The sequence below is a fragment of the Castor canadensis genome, chromosome 14, assembly GCF_047511655.1.
Source record: "Castor canadensis chromosome 14, mCasCan1.hap1v2, whole genome shotgun sequence".
Lineage (NCBI taxonomy): Eukaryota > Metazoa > Chordata > Mammalia > Rodentia > Castoridae > Castor > Castor canadensis.
In genome coordinates, this window is record NC_133399.1 from 72,372,478 (window position 1) to 72,394,472 (window position 21,995).

At 32.8% G+C, this 21,995-nt stretch overlaps 1 protein-coding gene across 11 annotated transcripts in view; it reads left to right on the forward strand.

Moving 5' to 3' along the window:
• Positions 1-21,995, forward strand: part of Micu3 (mitochondrial calcium uptake family member 3) — a 94,242-nt gene that overhangs the window by 37,920 nt on the left and 34,327 nt on the right. For 10 of the 11 annotated variants that reach the window (XR_012441509.1, XR_012441510.1, XR_012441511.1 and 7 more), the window contains exons 2-7: positions 3,375-3,528; positions 6,356-6,387; positions 12,623-12,701; positions 16,772-16,819; positions 19,600-19,682; positions 21,338-21,409. Coding sequence is in view for 2 of the 11 variants with exons in the window: in XM_074054736.1 (XP_073910837.1) it covers positions 3,375-3,528; positions 6,356-6,387; positions 12,623-12,701; positions 16,772-16,819; positions 19,600-19,682; positions 21,338-21,409 (468 nt within the window). In the remaining 9 variants the exon portion in view is untranslated. The remainder of the gene's footprint in view (positions 1-3,374; positions 3,529-6,355; positions 6,388-12,622; positions 12,702-16,771; positions 16,820-19,599; positions 19,683-21,337; positions 21,410-21,995) is intronic. The other variant, XR_012441507.1, reaches the window with a different exon arrangement.

A 21,995-nucleotide genomic window follows, 5' to 3' on the forward strand; every position in this document is an offset into this window, starting at 1 on the left:
TTGGATAAATAGATATCCAAGTTCCCAGTTTGGAAAAATCAGTATTGTGAGACTGTCACATCTTTCTAAATTAACCCCAAATTCAGTGCTATCCCAAACAAAACAGCAGTAGGATTTTTAAAAATATAACTTGACACTGATTGCAAGGTTCATTTAGCAGTGAAAATTGTGTATCAATCATCACAAATATTTTTTAAAAGATTATCAGTAAGAATCATGCTTTACCTTTTGTCAAGACACACTCAAAAGATCCAGGAATTAAAACAGTATCGCATTGGACTAGAAAGACAAACAAGTCAGTAGGAGAATATTTTAAAATCAAACCAGAGATCTCCTGTTCTGTTCTCCCTACCATCCCAGCTCATTCCCAACTTGATGAACCCAGCCTCCTAGTTGATGACAGCCAGACTGGTCTAGAATCAAGTCAATTTTTTGGGATATCATGAGGCAATTGCTCCTCACTTTTTACCAGTCTTTTATTTGAGCAGCACCACTGTGTTTTATGGACTGTGATTTGTTATACTAACTTGAGCCTAGTAATGGGGGAAGCAGTAGTCCTCAGCGCTACCTAGGCTCAGGTTATATCTTTTACACATAAATCACATTCTGCCCTTTTAGGATATAGTTTTTGTCTCTGGGGAACAAATCATTCCATCTCCCAAGCCTTCCTTAGAGTGATGCTAAACTGATTGTGGCACCAACTTATGCTGGTATTAAAAATGATATATACTATTGCTAAGCGAACAAGGGGTAGGATTCATATAGTGGAGTTTTAGTGGAAACCTTTAATTCCACTTGGTGAGAGTTCTTTGTTTATTTGCTTGTCTGTAGTTCTGCTTGTTTTTTTAATGTCCATGTAGAGTGGATACTGTAGGGAAAAAGTAATGAGTGCTTGAATAAAGGTAGTGGCAGTAAGGGGATGTGAGAAATTCGGGGGGGGGGGAGTGTGGAGGGAACTATAGGCTTTGTTAATTGTGCAGAGGTAAAGGAGAAGGAGGCATTGTCAACATTAGCTCATAAAAGGTGGATCAAATTCCCGGCTGCAGTGGTCAAGCAGGTTTGGCATGCTGGGGCAATTGGTAGACTATGTTTAAGGAAGGAAAGCTTGATGAGAAACCATAGGGTCATAGACTAAGTCCATATTAGGTCATAGCAAATAAAGACTTTATAAGCAAAAGATTGTGGTTCAGAATGTTAGACTGAGGACAGAAACCTTTGTTTTCTGTCCGATTGAATCCAGTGCTTTAGTCTGGCATTCAGAAATAATTATTAATTGGTCATGTCTTACCTTGTTTTCCATGAATGCAAGTCCTTTGCTCCAGGAAGGCCATTACCACCTTTCAAGTATGCTGGATAAACCTAGAGTCTCCGTAGCTCTTCCTAATGTTAAAATTTGTAATTTCTTCTCACCACTGCCTTTTTATTAATCTCAACCTATAGTGCTTTTTCCTCTATTTGCTTTCATTTGACACATTCCTTTCCTCCGTGTTTATACCCTTTGTTTCTCCAACCATACAGATTGTATATTCCTTAAAGGCAAAGGCCATAAATTCCATTTATTATACATGCCATTAAAATGTAGGGAATGAAGCTAAGGATGTATTCCAGTGAGAGAGCCCTTACCTAGTAGCATGCTCAAGGCCCTGGGTTTCATCCCTAGCACTTAAAAAAAAAAAGCCTGAAACATTCTTTTAGTAGTGTTGAAAACTTTCTGATTGTTTTGTTATGACTTTGTAAGATATTAGGTACTTAAATAATTTTAATAGTTTGTACACAATCCACTTTATGACTTAATAGACAAAAGTAGAGCCAATAAAGATAATAAGCTTGTCATCCTAAATAAGAACTTTTCAGCTGGGCACCATGTCTCACTCTTGTAATCCCATCTGCCTGGGAGGCAGAGTTAGGAGGACTGAAAGTTCCATGCCAGTCCAGACAAAGTTACGAAGACCCTATCTCAACAAATACAAAATTCAAAGGACTACAGCCCTGGCTCGAGTGTAGAGCACTTGCCTACCATGCAAGAGTTCCTCTGTTCAATCCCCAGTACTGAAAAAACAAAGATTTTTCTAATATAAAATAGATGAAATATGTAGAAACATACTTATGGGTTGTTGGTAGGTATGTGAATAATTACGAGCTTCCTAGGGGCATCTTGATAACGAATTTGACCAAAAGTTTTGTTTGACCAATCAGTTTTGCTCCTAGGAGTTTAGCCCAAGGAACTCTTTGTGGATATTTTAAAATATTTTCAAGTCTGATTATTATGTCATTGTGTTATAATTGTAAAAGACTAGAAATCACTTGAATATCCAACTGTATGGAATTGCTTGTTATGTTTTGTTACAAAAATTTACTATGGACTAATATAGTTTCTAAAAATGTCCTTTTATTAGAATAGTTATACAAGAAATGGCACCAATATGCTAATAGTAAAAAACAATTAGATTACTGAATAGTGTGTATAATATTAATTTTATTTGTTGCCAAAAAGGAAGCAGAACAGTAATGTCTATTTTAAATGCTATCTTCCAGTTGTACAGTAACAACAAAATATTTAGTGAAACAGGAAGAAGACCCTGATATGTTGATAAGTACAAAAGATAATATTATTGAATAGCATGTATGGTTTAATTCCATTTCTTTTGTCAAAAACAATACGAAGTTGAATCTATGAATTTAAAAAATTCTCTTTTAAATTATATGCAATAGTTATGCATTCTTTTGGTAATTAGGAAAATCTTTTTATTAACAATGGAAAATTAATTATCTATAAGGAAAGGTCTTGAAGGAAAGCTATGAATCTTCACTCTACCCAAAATTCAAAGTGACCATTGGTGACTAACTGTATTATAGTGATCTAGAATTTGCAATTTCTGTTCTAATCTAAACAGCACTACTACATGGTTTCTTTAGTGGTAGTCATGTGCTGCCTGTCAGGGTTTTAGTATCTTCTTTTAGATAATTAATGGACCTTAGTGAATAGACTTCAAATCAAATAAATAAGCCTGTAAAGTGCATAGTAAGCATTCAGCAATTGCTAGTGTTCCATGTAAAGTTACTGCTAGTTAGGTAATCCACTGTTCTCTGCAACTAAAAGAAGAAATGAATAGCTGTCCCCTTCACAAGTCACAAATTCTTCAAAGTGCCACTTAAAAACTCTTCAGCCTCTAATCATAGGCTCTTTCAAGCATACATTCATTTATTGATGTGAGGAATTTGTCTATAAAATGATTCAAGTTTCTCCAAAAGACTGAATGTTTTATCACTTTTTCACTTACTTGGTTAATTTATCTTTAATGTAATTAAAAATTTTTATCTTCTAAAAGGAGTTGTTTCACACAATCCAAGTTTACTTTTTTTCTTAACTTTAGGTTGCTATTGGTAGAACAGACGTTGAAGACTTAGACCTTTATGCTACATCTCGGGAGAGACGATTTCGTTTATTTGCTTCTATAGAATGTGAAGGGCAGTTATTCATGACTCCATATGATTTTATTTTGGCTGTTACAACAGATGAGCCCAAATGTAAGTAAGATTTTTAAATTATCCTAATAATTTTGTCTTTATTATCTTAATAATTTTCAGAAGCCTCCAAAGATAGTGTTGAAAGAGTAGAGAGTACTAAAGGTTTCTGGCCCGATAACTTGGATGGATGGCAGTAGGAATGGGTTTTGAGGAGAACAATCACTGTTTCAATTTTGGAATGATGTAGTTAAGATGGATTGCATATCTATGAGGTGAAGCAATTAGACCTGTCGCTTATGAAATCACTGAAAGATAGCTCACGAAAAACCAATGTGCCTAATAATCAGTTGTTTGACGGATATTTGCTTGAAATCTGTCACACAAAAACCTGACTAGAGCATTGCAGTCATTTTTCTTTCTCCACAGGGGTGGGTTATGGTAAAACCAAACTTTAAAATAAATCCTCTATAATTTGTCATGTTAGCTCCTTTGCCAGACTAACTCGTAATGAATTAATTTTTGATGCTTTTTATTATTTCCATTGAAGATCAAAGGAAAAGTCTGGGTAGACATATTTGGGATTCATCTGAATGTGGTTAGTAATTAATGTGTATGAATGATTTGTCTAGGGAAACAGTATAGTATAATATAGATGACCAAAGACCAATCCTTGAGGAATTCTTACATTTTAAAGAATGAACACACAAACACATAAGCTCACAGGCTAAGTTTCAAAAGAAGATGAAGGAGTGTCCAGAGACGTGGAAAGAAAAGAGTATAGAGTCATAGAAGCCAGAGAAAATGGTCAGGATGGCGAAGGGCATAAAATGTTACTGAGCAGTCAAGTTAGAGGAGGACAGAAAAATGTCTACTAGATTTAGTAATATGAAATCTTTAACAATGATGTTTGTTTGTTTGTTTGTTTGTTTTGCCAGTCCTGGGGTTTGAATTCAGGGCCTCACACTTGTTAGGCAAGCACTCCTCCACTTGAGCCAGGACCCAAGCTCTTTTTGGCTTTTTAGTTATTTTTCAGGTGGAGTCACACTTTGGCCCAGGTGACCTGAGCCACAATCCTCCTACATACATTTCCCCACTTAACTGGGATTACATTTGTGCCCTCCAAGCTCTATTTGTTTGTTTAGATGAGGTTTCATTAACTTTTTGCTCAGTCTGGCCAGGAACCTCTATCCTCCTGATCTCTGCCACCCAAGTAGCTGGGATTCACATTATGTGAGCCACTGTGCTTGGCCTGTTTTACCTTTTTAAATAAAACCTAAAATGTAAATTTCTTTTCTAGAACTAGTGGTAGTAATTGATTACTTTCATATAGAATCAAGAATTATTTTAGAGTTTTAAAAATACATCATTTAAAAAAATATTTCAGATGTCAACTTACAGTTTAAGAAATAAAACATTTCCAGTAGAATTAAGTCCCTCTCAACTTAAGTTATATTTATAGTATGCTAACTTCATATGAAATAAGGAATTTAGAAAGTCATTAAACCCTTTGTAGAACAATCTTAACAGCTCTTTAATCTTTATTTTTAAAAAAGCTAATAATATTGAACATGGTAAATTTCCGGCAGAATCAACATGTCTTTTGTGAATAATTTACCATGGAAATCTCATAAACCCTACAAAACTCAAGAGTATGTCTAACTTCCTCTTTTGATAAATAACTTCTGAGCATTGCATAAGAGCATGTACATGTACTTTTGTAGCATTTATTTCTTTCTGTTCTTACTGCTATATTTCAAGAGCAGCAGAATCATAAATAACATTCACAATGTTCTGTTCATTGTTGAAAGTGTTGCTATGAAATATGTGCAATATTACAGTTAAGATTACATGCTAGATTCTAATTTAAGTGAATTTAGTCACTTTTGATTACCTATTTGTATAAACTATCTGAGTAAAGAAAATATGTTATGACATAGAGGTAAAAATCTATCTCCATGAAGATTATTTTCCAAATTTTAGCAAATTGTTTCTTTCCTTTTGATCTTATAACAAGCTATTATATTGCCTTAAAAAGAGAGTTGCATAGAAAAAAGTGCCTTTCTTATAATTTTACAAAAATGGCCCCATTGCCATGTAGAAAAATAATTGGTTGTCATTATTGTAATGTAGTTGAAATAGTTACTAGTTACCAATTTTTCTAATATGGCTGTGTTATAGGATTTAATCAGATATCAACCTGGAGGATATTTCTTATATAGGCATTAGAACTTTACAGTGTTTAAATCTGAACAAAAGAAACAGTAATACTGACAGCACATTTGTCTCAACATTGTGCAATTTCCAGTGTTTGAGATTTTGGTGGTTCTAAAGAGGAATTAGATAAAAATAATGATCCTAGTCTTTTTATTCAACAATAATGCTCTTGCTCCAAGATGCTTCTAGAGCAGTTGTATGGGAGAAGAATAAAAAATGGGACAAGAATTCCATTTCACTTCACCAGAAATCCCTGTCATCTCTTTATCTCCTTCATCCTAGATAGACCTCACCTGTGAATTATTTTTAGGAATGCTAATATATCATATTCCAGCATGAATATTTAAAAAATATTAGCATTTGTGTTTTTAATCCCACAGGATATTTACTGTGGAATATGTTAACTTACTTTATAAATCCAGAAAGCCAAATTAAGATAGTATGGTTATGGGAAAGTGTTTGCTATTCTACTGATATTACTTATTATAATAGCTTATAGTATAGGAAACATAGGTAACATAAAAAGGCCATATCTTAGATTCAAATGTTGAGGTTAAAAATACTTTGCTTTTTGGACATTAAAGCTTGATTTTGAGTTATGGTGGGTTGTTACTGAATAGGGATACACATTATGTAAAGTATTTATTATCTAATTATTTTATATTTATTGTAGTTGCTAATACGTGGAAGTCCTTTTCCAAACAGGTAAGTTAAAACTCTTGGTATACATATGCACACGCACAGTTTTTGGGTTTTTTTTTCCAAATTAAAAATCACATTGTTACACTAGTTTTTAGCCTCCAGATTGTCAGAAAATAAAAAGGTGGACAATTCCAAGGACTGGTGAAAACATAGATCAATGGTAAGTGACATGTGCAAATGTAAATTGGCATGCCTACTTTGAAAAACAATTAGGCTATAACCACTAAAATTGAAGATATGCATACCTTTTACCAAGCAATTCCATGCCTAGGTTTAAATTCTACATTTGTGGGGCTGGCATGGTGGTTCAAACAGTAAGCACCTGCCTAGCAAGTGTGAGGCCGTGAATTCAAACTCCAGTACCACAAAAAAAAAGACAAAACTACAACTGTATATGCACATGTACCTACCTAGTAAAGTTAAGCGAATATACTCAATGACCCAGTAATTTCACACAAGTGTTTATACCTAGAGAAACCATCAGTTATGTGAAGAAGAGATTCGCAAGAATTTCCATAGATTGTTCATGATGTCCAAAAGAGCTATAGTGCATCATGAGTAGACATAAATTTTGATACGTTCATATAATAAGTACTATATAACAGTGAGAAATTCATTATAGCAATGCTTTAACCACATGAATCTCAGTGAAATATAATAGTGAACAAAATAAGCAATTTACAAAAGTATAAAGTATAATTCTATCCATATAAAATCCAAAATAGGGAAGATAAGACCACATTATGCAATATGATGAGAAAAAATAAGAGAGAAAGACTCTAAGCTTTGGAATAGTGCCAAAGAATATGATTGAGATGAAAACGTAAAAACACATAGTTTTCAAATTTACTCAGATTCAGTAAAAGTTTAGCAAGGTGCCTTGTGTGGTGACGCACACCTGTTATCCTAGCTACTTGGAAGTTAAAGATTAGGAGTATGGTTTGAGACCAACCCTGTGCAAAAAGTTCACATGACTCTGTCTCAACCAATAAGAGGATCATTGTCCAGGCTGACCCAAGCATAAAATGAGATCCTATTTCAAAATAAAGTAAAAAAGGCTGGAGTTGTGGCTCAAATGATAGAGCACCTGCCTAGAAAATATAAGGTCCTAAATTCATACCCTAGTACCTCCCAAAAAAAGTTTAGTAAAATTATTGCTGGGTATAATATCAATGAACTAAAATTAATAACAAATGCCAAACAAGATACACCTCACAATAGTAATAAGAACTATTGTGTTCTTAAGAGTATACTTAACAGAAGGTATGCAAAATATTGTTAAACTATATATACATACATGTATTTTTTGTTGGAAGGACTGGGGTTTGAATTTAGGGCTTCACACTTACAAAGCAAGTGCTCTACCACTTGAACCACTACACAAGTCCAGTTTGCTCTGGTTAATTTGGTGATGGGGTCTTGTGAATTATTTGCTCAGGCTGGCCTCGAACCACAATCCTCCTGATCTCAGCTTCCCAAGTAGCTAGGATTACTTGCCTGAGCCACTGGCACCTGGCTAAATTATATTTTTAAAAGACACGAGTAAATAGTGTATAATTTTCATGGGTGATAATAAGATATTTGATCTTATTATCTAGTTTCCTCCAGATTTATCCATAAATTTAGTAAAACCCTAATAAAGTTCCAGCAGAATTGATTTTGGACTTAATTTTTAGAGTTCACTTTGGTGAGTAAGGACCCTAGAATATTTAGAATAGTTTTGAAAAGGAAAGAAGAAAAAGAACCATTGCAATGTGAAAATTGGATCTGTGACATGCTAAGATTGATTGTAGAGCTATAATTAAAATAGTATTATGTTGTTGCAATAATTTTTAAAAAAATTAAACCAAGACAATAGAATATTGAATCCAGGTACAGATCTAGGCATTTGTGGGAGGATCATCACTGGAGGAAAGATAGACCTCTCAATCATAGGTGCTAGAATAATAGACTTTCCATATGGGGGTAAATAAAATTAATCCTCAATTCTGCCACCATATACAAATGCTAATTTCAGATGCATTATGTATTTATTTGTGAGAAAAATCTCAAAAGATTGAAAGCAAGAAATGAGAAACATGAGAGTTTTTTTTAAATCAAGACACATAAAACAAACTCAAAGGAAATTATTAACAAATTTTATTAAATTAAATATTAAATATTAAAAGATGTCTGATGCATGTGAGAATATATTTACTTGCAACTTACTGAAAAGATAACTTAAAAAGAGTATGTATTGACCTTCTGTAAATGCATATTAGAAGATAACCAGCTCAAAATAGAAATAAATGGACAAGCATAGCTAGAATACTCAGTAAATCCACATAAAGTCATTCATCCTCACTAGTAGCAGGGACGTGCAAGTCATTCCAGTGATACTATACTGTTTTGCACCCACCAGATTGTTAGTTTACAGAAGCCTGTCAATAATTGGCCAGGAAGGAACCAGGTGAAAAAATAAATGATATATTCACTTTTGAGAGAAATTGAGCAATACCAAATAAAATTGAAAATGCATACCAGAAATCCTATTTCTGATTGTGTGTGCTAGAGAAAAGTTTGTGTGTTTACACCAGAAATCCTATTCATGCTTCCTGATGCATTGTTTGGAATGGCAAAAATTTAGAAACACTATAAATGGTACTCATTAGGTAAATGAATAAAAGAATGGTAAAATGGACATACCAAGGATAAATATGGTAATACAGAGTTAAAAGTGAATAAATGTATTCACATTTACATTTAGAGCTATGTGTATTAAGCTCTAGACCTAGAAAACATAAGGTTGAACCAAACACCGATTTTTAAAATGACATAGACTAACAGTTCTTTAAATGCAAAGACCTTTTCAAGGACATAAGAAGTCAAAATTACTTTTATCATAATACTCTCATTCTCTCACAGGTGTACAGCAGAATTTTCTAGAGGCTGCATGATGAATAATGATGTTATTGCTCTGATATATAATGGAATGTGTGTTTATGCATTCCTATATTTAAATTTTTCTTATTTTTACTGTCGAATAAAGTAAACATTGATAGATATAATCCATGTAAACATCACTTTTGGATTTATAGTAGTTTAAAGAGTGTAAATAATTAAATTTCAGAACTGCTGTTATAAACAACTGCCATAATATAATTTCTGTTTATATGGCAATGAAGAATATTTGAGCTGGGCACAGTAGCTCATGCCTGTAATCCTAGCTACTTGAGAGGCTGGGATCAGGAGAATGGTGGTTTGAGAGCAGCCCAGGAAAATAGTTCGCAAGAACCCCATCTCCAAAATAATCAGGCAAAATGGACTGGAGGTGTAGTTCAAGAAGTAGAGCACCTACTTTGCAAGCATGAAGCCCTGAGTTCAAACTCCAGGGTCACCAAAAAAAAAAAAAGATAGTAAAAAGAAAAAAGAACATTTGAAAGGAAAATATGCCCATGATATATGAAGTACAACAATAAAATACTATATAAAATGCCTAACTGGAAAATTAGACTAAAAGAATGTTGTCTTTGGGTTATAATTATTTTTCCATATTAATAGAGGTGGTGAACTTGTTCAAAGTACACTTTTCATCATGGAGTTATTGCAGTGAACCCCCCTCCTTGTACTATTAATGTATGTTAATAAAAAAAGACTACAAAATATTTTTTCTTTTCTGAATGTACTGATTTACCTGTAATATATATGTATTGACTATAATTTTTTAAAACTGTACTTAAGAAAATTATAGAAATCCTTTAAAAAGCATTTATAACTTTACTAAAATGAATGTTAGTTCAATAAATATTTATTTGGTAGCTACTTGCAATATTGCAATATAATTCTTACAGTGACCACCAGAGTTACTGTCAGATTCCACTAGCTTAAGGGTATATTACCCAAAAGACTACACTTATTACAGATGCTTACTACAAATTCAGAGGACTCCAGGCTACCTCACTACTACAAATCCAGGTCTCACAACTCCCCCTAGATTTAGATTTATAATTTATAATTTGCTAGAGTGACTCATAGAACTCAGGAAAATGCTATCTATACTTATGATTATAGGTTTTTTTTTTTAAATAAAGGATACATATTAAGACCAGTGGAATAAAGAGAAAAAGAGTTAGGTCTGGGAAGGCTAGACAAAGAACCCTTTTGCCCTCCCCTTGTGAAATCAGGGTACGCCACCCTCCTAGCATGTCAATGTGGTTTATCAACCCAAAAATTCCATTAAACTTGGTGTCCAGAATTTTTCTTGGGGTTTTACTTCCTAGACATGAGTAATTTAAATCATTGGCCATGTGATTTAATTCATTCTGTAGTCCCTTTGCTCTAAGAGGTCGAGCTGTTTTTTTCTGGTGAACAGGCACAATCCTGAGTAACTTCCTTTGCATAAATTCAAGTGTGATCCAAGGATTTAGAGTCTCCCTCTGAAGAGCCAGGGCAAAGGCCAGTCAAATTCTTTTCATACAGCATTGCTACATATAAGACGAAGATGGGCACTTAGAGTGAGGAGAGAGATTACCAGTGTGAATGGAAATAAAAAGATTTTAACAAATTTTAAAAGTTAGCAGAAAAAATAAGGTCACTGTGTCTATTGGATGATCTAGACCAGGAGAAAAAAGCTACTTGGAGTCAGTAAGGATCTTTCTTTGTCATTTACTAGCCCTGTGATTAACCTGGGTGAGTTATTTACCAGTTTAAGTCTCAGTAAAGTATGCATAATGAGGGTTGTTTTTAAAAATTAAATGTGGTATTGCATGAGCCCATTGCTAATTACATAGAGGGCACTCAATCAGAGATAGGGTTTTTTTTTGTTTTTCATTCTTAAATTCAAAAAGAATTTAAGGTAGAACAGATGAGATTGAAAGACATGAACAGTTAAAATGGGAAAATTACTACATAAAAATCACTACATAGAGTAAAACTTTAAAAATCTCTTACTGTAAGAAAAATGTTTTGAGTTTTCTTTTGTCTCAACAGTTAAGTATCCCAGCCTCTATCATTATTTGTATGATATACCTGTATGTCATTCCTACCCTATCACACACTACTTACACCTGGTGGCATGTGTTCCCTACATTATAGGCATACCATCATTAAGGAAATGAATACAAGAATCCACACATGGGCTCCAGGGAGTCCATAAATCCCCTAAAAATGCCTTTGGCCCTCTAGAGATTCCCTTAGTTTCCTGATAGGCAGCTTTGCAATTTAACAAAGATTGTGTATAAGTATCACAGAACATTTTAAAGTACAGCTGCATTGGGAAGAGTTTGTTTGAAGTTTCTCAAGCTTGAATGTGCACAAAAGTCACCTGCAGATCTTGTAAAAAAAAAAAAAAATGCAGACCCTGATTGAGTATGTCTGGAATGGGAACTGAGATTCTGCATTTCTGTAAGCATCCAGGTGACACCAAATTGTTGGGAAGCACAATTTGAGCAGTAGACATCAGATCAAGTTATCTTACCAAATTCTTTGGTCAGTTTACTTCATAAAATTATGAAGAAAATTACAGCTCCTTATAATTATAGCTCTCAGTTATTTTAGAGTATACACAGTTAATTCATAATTTTTAGTATATGAGCAGTGACTCTAATTTTTAAATTCTCCAGTAGTTTTCCACCAGCAGTGATAACTTGATTTTTAAAAAGGTGAAAAAGCAGCAGTTGAAGTCTGTTCTTTATTGAATATTTAAGATGAGAAAAAAATAAATAAAAGTGCTCATAGTAACTAAGTATTTCTGTCATTCAACTTCATCTAATGTCATTATTCTTTGAGCCACCATTAAAATACTTTTACTGCTTGCTGGCATATTCCTTTCTTCAACTTAGAGTGTCCTAAGTCCAAGAGTGCTACAAAGGATGAGGAGCCAGGTGATCATCTCTGACCCTGATTTAAAAATCCATATGGCTCTCATAAAACTATCCCTTTATAAATGGCTCAGACTTTCAGAACTTGAACTTATTGTTTTATTCTAATATGGTTGTCTCAAGTTACTAAATTTTATCTGAAATTTTGGGTAGCTCTCATGTAATTTAATACAGCATTTTTATCATTTATTTTATATTCTCACTGTGGGAAAATACTAGTTCTTGTTGTTGAATGAACTACAGACATAGAATAGGATAAATAATGCCACATTTCAGTTCTTTTAAATGGAGAATATTTTGTGGACATTTAATTTTTGAAATTTATGTTACAAGAAGATGATTTGCCTGTTAATCAGTGTATTATAATACCTCTGTCATAGGAATTAAACCAGATGCTCTCAGAAACACCACCGGTTTGGAAGGGATCATCAAAGCTGTTTCGAAGTCTTAAAGAAAGAGGTAAGTTCATTTTAGTACCTATGTGATTTGATTTACTATGTTACTTATACTCCTCATATATTCATTTTTTCCATACATTTGTGTGTACATATGCATAGAAAAAAAACTGAAAAAAATCACATTATGAATGTTTCTGGATAGTAATGTTCTTTTTACAACAAAAGAGACTATATAGTTTAAAAATTATATTTCAACCATATTGAAAAGCACAAGTTATATTTACCCATAGAAGCTGTTTTTCAAAAGTATTAGATCTTCACATGTCTGGTTTTTTCCCCTTTGTTTTGCTTCTGGGAAATTATAGGCATTCCTGAGGTTAATCAATATGAAAAACTTAGTGGACATGTCTTTTGGCATGTTTCTTTTAAACATAACACTCATAGCAAAATCCATCTATTTCAATTTAATCTATTATCAGTATCCATGTATCTAAGTTAATTTGATAATTCATATATTCAATTGCAATCAAGTTACATGGCTTTTATTGCAGTTTTTTTCACAGTGCACTTTTTGTACTTATTTATAGAAAAATTAATAAAATATCTTTTACCTTAAAAAAGAATGTTTCTTAAAAATACACTTGTTTATATTCTCAAATATAAGAATATACAAAACAAAGATATTAAAGAAATTATATAAGTAGTTGTAGGTTTTTTTTCATCAACCTCAAACAGTATTGGCTTGAAAGTACTGTACTTATTCTAGCATGAGACAAACACGTTAAAGGAGTAGTTACAATTCCTAAACTTTATCTACATAGAATAGACATTCAAATTGCTTCCAACTGGTTCACAAGGATTCTAAAAGAAAGATGCCTTGTTTTATTGTAGACATTTCATAACTAGAATTTTTACATCTTTAAGAAACTTCAGCCAAGCTGTCTTAAAATAATCTTCGAGAACCAGGCATGGTGGGTTGTGCCTGTAATTGCAGCTATTCAGGAGGGAGGAGGATCAGTAGCTTGAGGCCAGCCAGGGCTACATAGCAAGAAAACAAAGAAAAACAAATGAACAACAACAAAAAATGTCTTTGAAAATTTTTTCTAGAAGTTGTCTTAAAGATTTGCCATTCAGAGACTGGGAGCTATGTGGCTCACATCCATAATCTCAGCTACTTAGGAGGAAGAGACTGGGAAGCTCATGATTTGAGGCCAGCCATGGAAAAAAGTTAGCAGGACCCAATTTCAACCAAATGGGTGTAGTGGTACACATCTGTGTGCCCAGCTACACAGGAGGCTTAGGTAGGAGGATTGTGGTTCAGTGCTGGCCCTGGGCAAAAGTGAGATAAATAAGCTAAAGCAAAAGAGGCTGGGACCATGGCTTAAGAGGTAGAGTGTTTGCCTAGCCTGCAAAGCCCTGAGTTCAAACCCAAAAAGAAAAAATGCCACTCAGGAACAGGGAATAGTGGTATGTATCTATAATCCTAGCTGCTAGAAAGATGGATAGGAGTACCAGGCAAAAGTGTGAAACACTATCTGACAAACTAAAAGCAAAAAGGACTGAGGAATGGCTTAAGTATAGAGCACAAGGCCCTAAGTTCATTCCCCAGTACCACCACCAAAAAAATTTGCTATTCAGATTTTAGGGTGGGGTGATAGGATCAGGAATATTCAAAGCTCAGAAGGAACAGGTAAGTATGATGAATTAAAAAACTTATCTTAGTGCATCTCATATGAAAATACAAATTTGGATCAAATATAATCTGAGAATATTTGGAAGAAGAAAATTCTTTTTAGTCAAAAAAGAGGTTTGATCTGAAGCTCCAAGTTTAGTCATGTAATCCTCATGTTCATTAATACGTACATTACCATTAAGTATTTTTCAGGGGAGGGAACTCCTTTAGCATCTGCAGTGAGGGAAGTGCTCTGTGTCTGTGCTGCCTTGTGTGCTGTCTCAAGCCATGTGTGACCTGAGCACATCAGAAGTGATATGGGAAACTCAGGAACTGAATTCTGATTTTGATTAAACTTAAACAGCTATACTAGATCATTGGCTACCCTATAGGATAGTTTGCATCAATATCATATTGATCTAATTATGATTATCAAACCATGTTTTCATAAACTTTAAGAACCATTAGGCTAGGTGAAGGAGAGAAACAGATTCTTGCTTTGGAAAAAAAAAAAGATTGAGAAATTTTAAAGCTAAAATTTTAAAACTGTTGAAGATTCATTTTAAAATGAAGTTTATCTGCTTAAAATATTAACCAGTAAGAAAATGCCATATGTTAAAAAAAACTGATAGGCAACATTTATTAACATATGTGTTGCATAGCCACTGTAATGTATCATGATAATGGAAATTTAATTATATAATGCTTTTAAGGAGGACCTTCCTTTAATTTTTTAATTTCATTTTCAAAAGAAACTTAATGTCTTCTTTTTTTCTAAATGTTTTTTGGTTTTGTTTTGCTTTGTTTTGTTTTGTTTTTGACACAGTGCAGGCTGGCCTCAGACTTGTAGTCTTGCTGCTTTAGCCTCCCAAGTGCTAAAATTTAGTTGATAACTTCCTTATCCTTCATTTCCCAAGACTGTACCATTACTGTATATTTTATTTTGGTTTTTGATCCTGGGTAACCTTAGATAAATTAAAGGATTATTCTTACAGTTTTCTATCTTTGTAATTGGAAAGCATTACTAATTTATAGTTCATCTTGAACAGTATTTTCTCTTTTCCTTGACCATTTTTATTACATTACGTCTGTTCAGTTTGTTTTCCTTTCCTGTGGATTAAGCCACCTCATTAACTATGTTGACCTATCACAGTCATCATGATCAGATCTCTCACTGTTAAGAAATCCTCACTTGAGGGAAATCTTGAATCAACTATCAAAGTTGTATAAGTTATTAAAGTTCTTTGTACCAACCAGCCACAAGTTAGAAAAATAGACAGTGAGATGGAATTGTGGAGACAGCAAGCCCATTTCCCAGTCCCGTTTCCCTTTTTCCCTCTTGTATTTATGCTTTTTTTTTTAAGAGGGATCACTGGGGAATCTAAGTATTGTATCTTTATATACATTGACCATTTCAGAATCTTTCTCCCATAACATTCATGGCAATGAACCAAATCTACCTGTGTAGAGGTCACAATATTCTACTATAAACAGGAGAGTGCTTTCAGAGCCTGCTGAGTAGTTCCCTTCTTGTCTCTTGACAAACTGTCTGGCAGTGATTTCTCTTTCCCTTTGTTCTATTAACAAAGAAGGTAGCCTCAAAGAACATCTGATAAAATAGAGATTCACAGTCCACGATCTGATTATTTAAGTATTTTTTATACCCTTTTGCCAAACATCGGAAACTATCTGCTATCTAGATAAGTATTGTAGACTTACTCCTGATTTAATTTTCTCAGTTTCTACCTGGATGGTCTATTAAGCCATTAATTCTAGTTTGAGGTATTATAGTCCAAAAGCAAAAATTCAAGTAAAAGGTTGTATATTTTTATTTTAAATAAATTCCTTTTAAAGTTTGTAATTATGGGCTCACACAGAACTCAGGAGTCAGGGTACATGAAGTGAAAGCCATTGAATTAAAATAAAAACTTTTAGAGTCCACTCAATAGAAGCATTATTTGGCAAAAGTAATAAATGATAATTTGACAGTAGAAAATTGGTGACTGTAAAGTTTTATTTTTTAATGTAATACAAAAATCAAATTTCTAAGCAAGAATGTATGTTTTATTCAGGTGTTACTTAACAGCATTTTAGCCTTTATAGTATTAATATTTCCCAACATTTTTATTTTATCTTAGATTCATACATTAACAATTAACAACAAGTTTAAAAGTTACAACTATAAGTAACATTACAATTTTCTTTTTAATGTCAATATATTTGAGAGCATTAATGGGAATTTGTATGGATTTCTGTAGTGACATGGAATACTTAAAGCAAAATCATTTCGGCTTTTGCAATGATTTTATAATAATGTAACCCCATTTAAAACTATTTAGCATCTGCTTTAAAACTATAAACTATTCATAACATTCATAGCTAGTATAATATTTTACTTTGATACATATGAAGATAAAGTAGCATTTTATATAGCATAATTGGTACTATTTTTCTTCTAGGTGTGATTTCTTACACAGAATATCTTTTTCTTTTATGCATTTTAACAAGTAAGTATACTCGTTAAATCTATTTCTAGTTGTAGTTTTCTATTTTAATCTGAGTCTTGGAAAAGAGGTCTTTCTTAGCTTCTTTATTGAAAATAGCAAGAATATATGTTTGCTCTTCTGCCAAATTCTTATCTAAATGCCACAGAAAATGCTAAGCACAGCACTATCAAGGTCAATAATATAAATATTTTGACTTGTATAGTAGTAAAATATCTATAAATTTAAAATATATATCAATTGTTTTGATTTTAATTTACATGAGACTCCAAAGATCAGGATATAAAATAATTTATAAATTTCTCACTGTACTCATTTGAATTAGATTTTCTAAAAGACTAATGTGAGAGAATGAGTTGAGCCTCCTAGCTGGTGAGTCTATTGGAATACCCATCCTCCACTTCCAAAAGTAGCTTTGCTTTTCTCTTCCTGTCATATTCAGTGGTTCTTATGAAATAGTTCTTATGACTAGAGAGCTTTACTATAAAGCTCTCAGTTCAATTTCTTTGCATTGACTGGAGGAAATTGTATGCCATATTTACTGTGCAGCAGCCACCTAACCTTTCCACTCCTTGAATTCCCATCTTAGGGATTTGTCTTTGTGCCATCAGTGCTTTCCTCAAGATCCACCTGAGAATAAACATCGTACAGTGTCCTTTCAAATAAATATGAAGACTTAAAAATCTTACTCAGTTATCCTCTCTGAAATAGCTCCTTCTCCTGTGTCTCTCTTTTTACTCATTTTCCCATGTTTTATTTTCATCATAGCACTTAAGTTATTTGAATCATTGGTTTGCATGCTGTTTCTCCATTCTGTAGTACAAGATTTGTGATGGCAAAAATGTTATCCTTTTTGTCTATCTCTGTATCAAGAACAATGTCTTATCCAGAGTACCTTCTCAAAAAGTAGTTGGTGAATAAAGAAAGGAATAAAACTGATATTTCCAGTTGTGGGGAATTGTGGAGATGTATGAAAACAAGAACATCAATAAAATGCATTTGAAACAAGTTTTAAAATATCTGGTACTTCTATAATTTGAAATTTTACACCACTGTGTTATTGTTAACTTAGTAATAAGTAATGTTACCATGAGTTCTATTATAGGAGGTTTTGTGGGAGAGGAAGGAGAATGTGTACATGTGTATACATGTGAGTTTTAAAAATTATCTTCTTTTATTTTTTCTTGTGTTTTTTTTTCTCCTGGAGTCAAAATTAGAATAAAATGTAGGTCCTGAAGAATTAAGTGTTGTGCAGTTGACCTGAGGTCAATATAGGTAGTGATGTTGGATACAAGTCTAGTCAATGAGGAATCATACTATGGAATTAGAGTGGGTGCCAGAAGAGTGTCTCAAGATAAATGGAAAACCATCTTGTTAGTTAGAACAACTTTGAATGCAAAATTAGAAGTTATAAGTACTTAAATAAGCAGAGTGATTGACAAAAATGAGAACACTACTGGTTTGGAAAGAATCACTTGTAAAGATGGGACAGGGTATGGTTTAAGGGTGTATGAGAAAACATAGTAATTGTTGCTTACTGTAGGAAAAATTAGGCCTTACATTGTTGTGAAACTATCTTTGGAGTTCCTGAGAAGTTTTCAAGGAGTAACAGAAAAATTATAGGATGTTGTTTAGATTAGAACTAAAAAAGTGAAGTGGGCTTACATTATTGATGGTATCTCTCTATAAGTTTTTCCTCTTTACCTTTGATTATTTTAACTTTATTTTCCCTTCTAAACAATGCTTCTAAAGGCTTCCTTGATATATTACTTTTGAGATCTTTTTAAAGCTTAAAACTGACTTACCAGAGATAATGTAAACTTTTTTTCTTACTTTAGTGAGTAGTAATGAAAGTAAGCTTAGATTCCTAAAATACATACAAAAACAAGCTAACATAAAGCATTGGCTTCTGTTTGTGTTATTTTCAGAGACAGCTATTACCCATTAAGAAAGCATGACTATCTGCTTCTTTTGCCAGTGTCAGGATTTCACAACAAGTATAAATGAAGGTGGGAGGGGTTTTTCAAACTTTTTGCTAACCATCTCAAAAGAAAGGTCAAATATTTTGAGAAACACATGTACACTGAGCTCCAATTTGAAGGATACCTTCATGTTTTCTTCTGTCCAAGTTTTCTTTTTTATGCTCTAGAAGTAGAAAGTGGAGTGAGACTTCTTATAAGATTCATAAAGTCAAATTGGTACTTCATAGTATGTGAGTCTTTGTAGTTTGGAGGACTTTGGAATTATATATTCAATTCACTTTTACATTTCTGGTTTTGAAGTTTCAGGAAGTTTAAACCCTAATCTGTAATCTCTCATAGTTGACTTTTATTCCTATAGGTCATTTCAGTTATAATTTTCTGAAGAATTGGAACTAGTCTGTCATGACATTATTTTTTCTGCTATTTCAAAGTAGTTGAACATATTGAAAATATTTTAAATGTGATGATTTGATATTTTCCTCCTTATCAAGTAGACAGACTTTAGGTATTTATTTCTAGAGAGAATGCAGTCAAATTTTTCCCCTAATGCTATGCAATAAGTATTACAAAAGTACTTTAAAAATATTTTATCAATTCCTTTTTTAAGTCTAATAACTACTGAAGCAGAAATGTGTTTATTTCTATATAGTTTTCTTTACATTTAACTAATAGTAACTTAATGATTTTGATTTCTTGATTAAAAGTATTTCTGTACAGCATAACTGCTTATAAATACTATGGATTATGTATTTTAAAGTACATTTTTCCATTTTATGTACGTTTTTCTATTTGTCATGGCAGAGCCACATGCAGGTTTTAGAATAGCTTTCAACATGTTTGACACTGATGGCAATGAGATGGTGGATAAAAAGGAGTTTTTGGTGGTATGTATATTATAAACTGCATGTTCAACAATTAATTATGGCTTATATTTTTATGTTTTTGCATTATTTGGAATACTATATAGAGGGAAAAAGTGTAGAATTTAAACTTTCATCTTAATTTAATAAACAAGCTTATGCTTTGAACAAGATTTATTTTATGAAAATATAAATTATACTTGATATATAGATGATTACAATGATTATGTTCTACCTGAAAGTTTGGAATGTGTCACAGATTTTCTGCTGGAAGGATAACAGGCAATCCTGAGATTATACTTGCCCAGTTAATACTTAGTTTCCTTCATATTAGCTAACTAGTCACAGCTCTGCTCTAGGAGCTTCTCTTTCTTATCAATATAAGAGTCATGGTTTCCTATTTCCTTTTTCCTTCCACTCACTTTTGCCTTGTATTCCAGATTTGTACCCATTTCCTTTTCCCTTCCCTTGTCTTTGACCAAGGACAGACAAAAGGCATTTATCCTTTGCTCTTTCTCACCTTATTGGTCCAGCCTTGGTAATGGCCTGACAATGTCCTCAACTGTTCATTCATCTTCCCACCTCCCCTTTCAGAATTATTCTTTTTACCTATGTTTCCTGCATCCGTTTCTATGGCAAAATATCTATTCTGTTTTTTCTCTAAAATAGAAATTAATGTTAATTTGTTTGTTATAGTAAACACTGTACTCTACTCTTGCAAAAGTTGCTTTAAAGCTGTTATTTGGTCTTTTCAGTTGGTCTCCTGCTGTCTCATATGTGATACTTGCTTGTCTGTTTGCAAAGAATTCCTAAAAACAGGAGGTGGAGTTATGTTATTTATAGAAGTCTAAAACCTTGGGAAGTAGTATATTTTATTTGGCTTTAAACTTTTAATAATGAGATAAAGCTGAGATTGTTGTCCAAATTATACAGATAAGAGTAATGAACTTTTAGAAAACTGATAAAAGAAATAGGATTAGGCATCCATTTTTAAATCATAAGATTTTAAAGGGAAATAGTACCATTTGTAATAATAGTAGATTACAATTACTGAGAAATTACTGTGTAACGGGATGTGCTAAGTAATTACTTGTACTACTTATTTCAAACAACATTATATAAGATACGGAATTTAACTCATGTTCTAGGTATGAAAAAATGCCTCTGATAATCAAAATAACTTGCCCAAGGCATGATACCTGGTGAGCCTGTTCTTTTACTGCCATGCTCAGTTACTAGAAAGACACGTTAGAAATCATCTAGTCCATCCTCACTTCATGCATGAACCCAACAAGGATGAAGTGACATGTATTTTAATGAAATTAATATGTGACAGAAGCTGGATGACAACCCAGAGTCCTTGAGTAATATTCCAGTGTTCTTTATACACCAGTGGGCTTCATCTCTTTGTGTGTACCTCAAGCTCCATGCCTTTGTGTCTTAGAGATAAAATAAAACTTTAAGAAACACATTTAACTTAACTGTGGGTTGGCAATACCAAAGAATGTATATTGTTTTTCTTGGAAAAATATTGAAATCAGAAAATATATGTAGAGTAGTTTAAAAGCTCTTGGCTGATGAAATTATTTTTGTTGTTACTGTTTTTAGCTAGAACAGAGTAGTGGGTAGGTATATCAAAACTCTTGGTAGAATTTGATTCTTGATTGATTTCCTTTCAGCTTCAAGAGATATTCAGGAAAAAAAATGAAAAGAGAGAAACTAAAGGAGATGAAGAAAAGCGTGCAATGCTGGTAAGAAATACTTTGTAGTTGTTTCAGGTGGGTTTTCCAGGTGAGAATTAACTTTATTCATGTTGATACACAATAAGCAGAATTTTAGAGCTGTTTCTTTCTTGAAAGCGTTCTAGTGTTCTTATGTAGAAAAATTACTTCAGTATTTTTATACATCAATATCAATATTTCTCTCAAATATTGATATTAAACATCTGTACTCATAGTCATATTCATTAAATCATTTTCATCCATATTTCTGTTATCTGTGAGATTTGAAGGGTATATCATATAGTGGATTAATACAGATCATTATGCATGTAAAAATTTAAAGGTGAATTGCAAAGATTTAATTATAAGTGAAATTATTGGTAATATAACAATATGAATGTTAAAGCAAATAAAAGGAAATAATATGTCTTTGCATTCTTAGAAGTAGTTATAGATTCCTTTTCTGGGATGCATAGTATTACTGTCTTATTCTGAAGTTAGAATTAAAGAACATTCCCTTTTATCTTCTACCAGTTTTCTTTTTGTTTATCACAAATATTTCAACCTACTTATAGGCCACCTAACAAAAATAACAGACTCTGTGACCTTACTATCA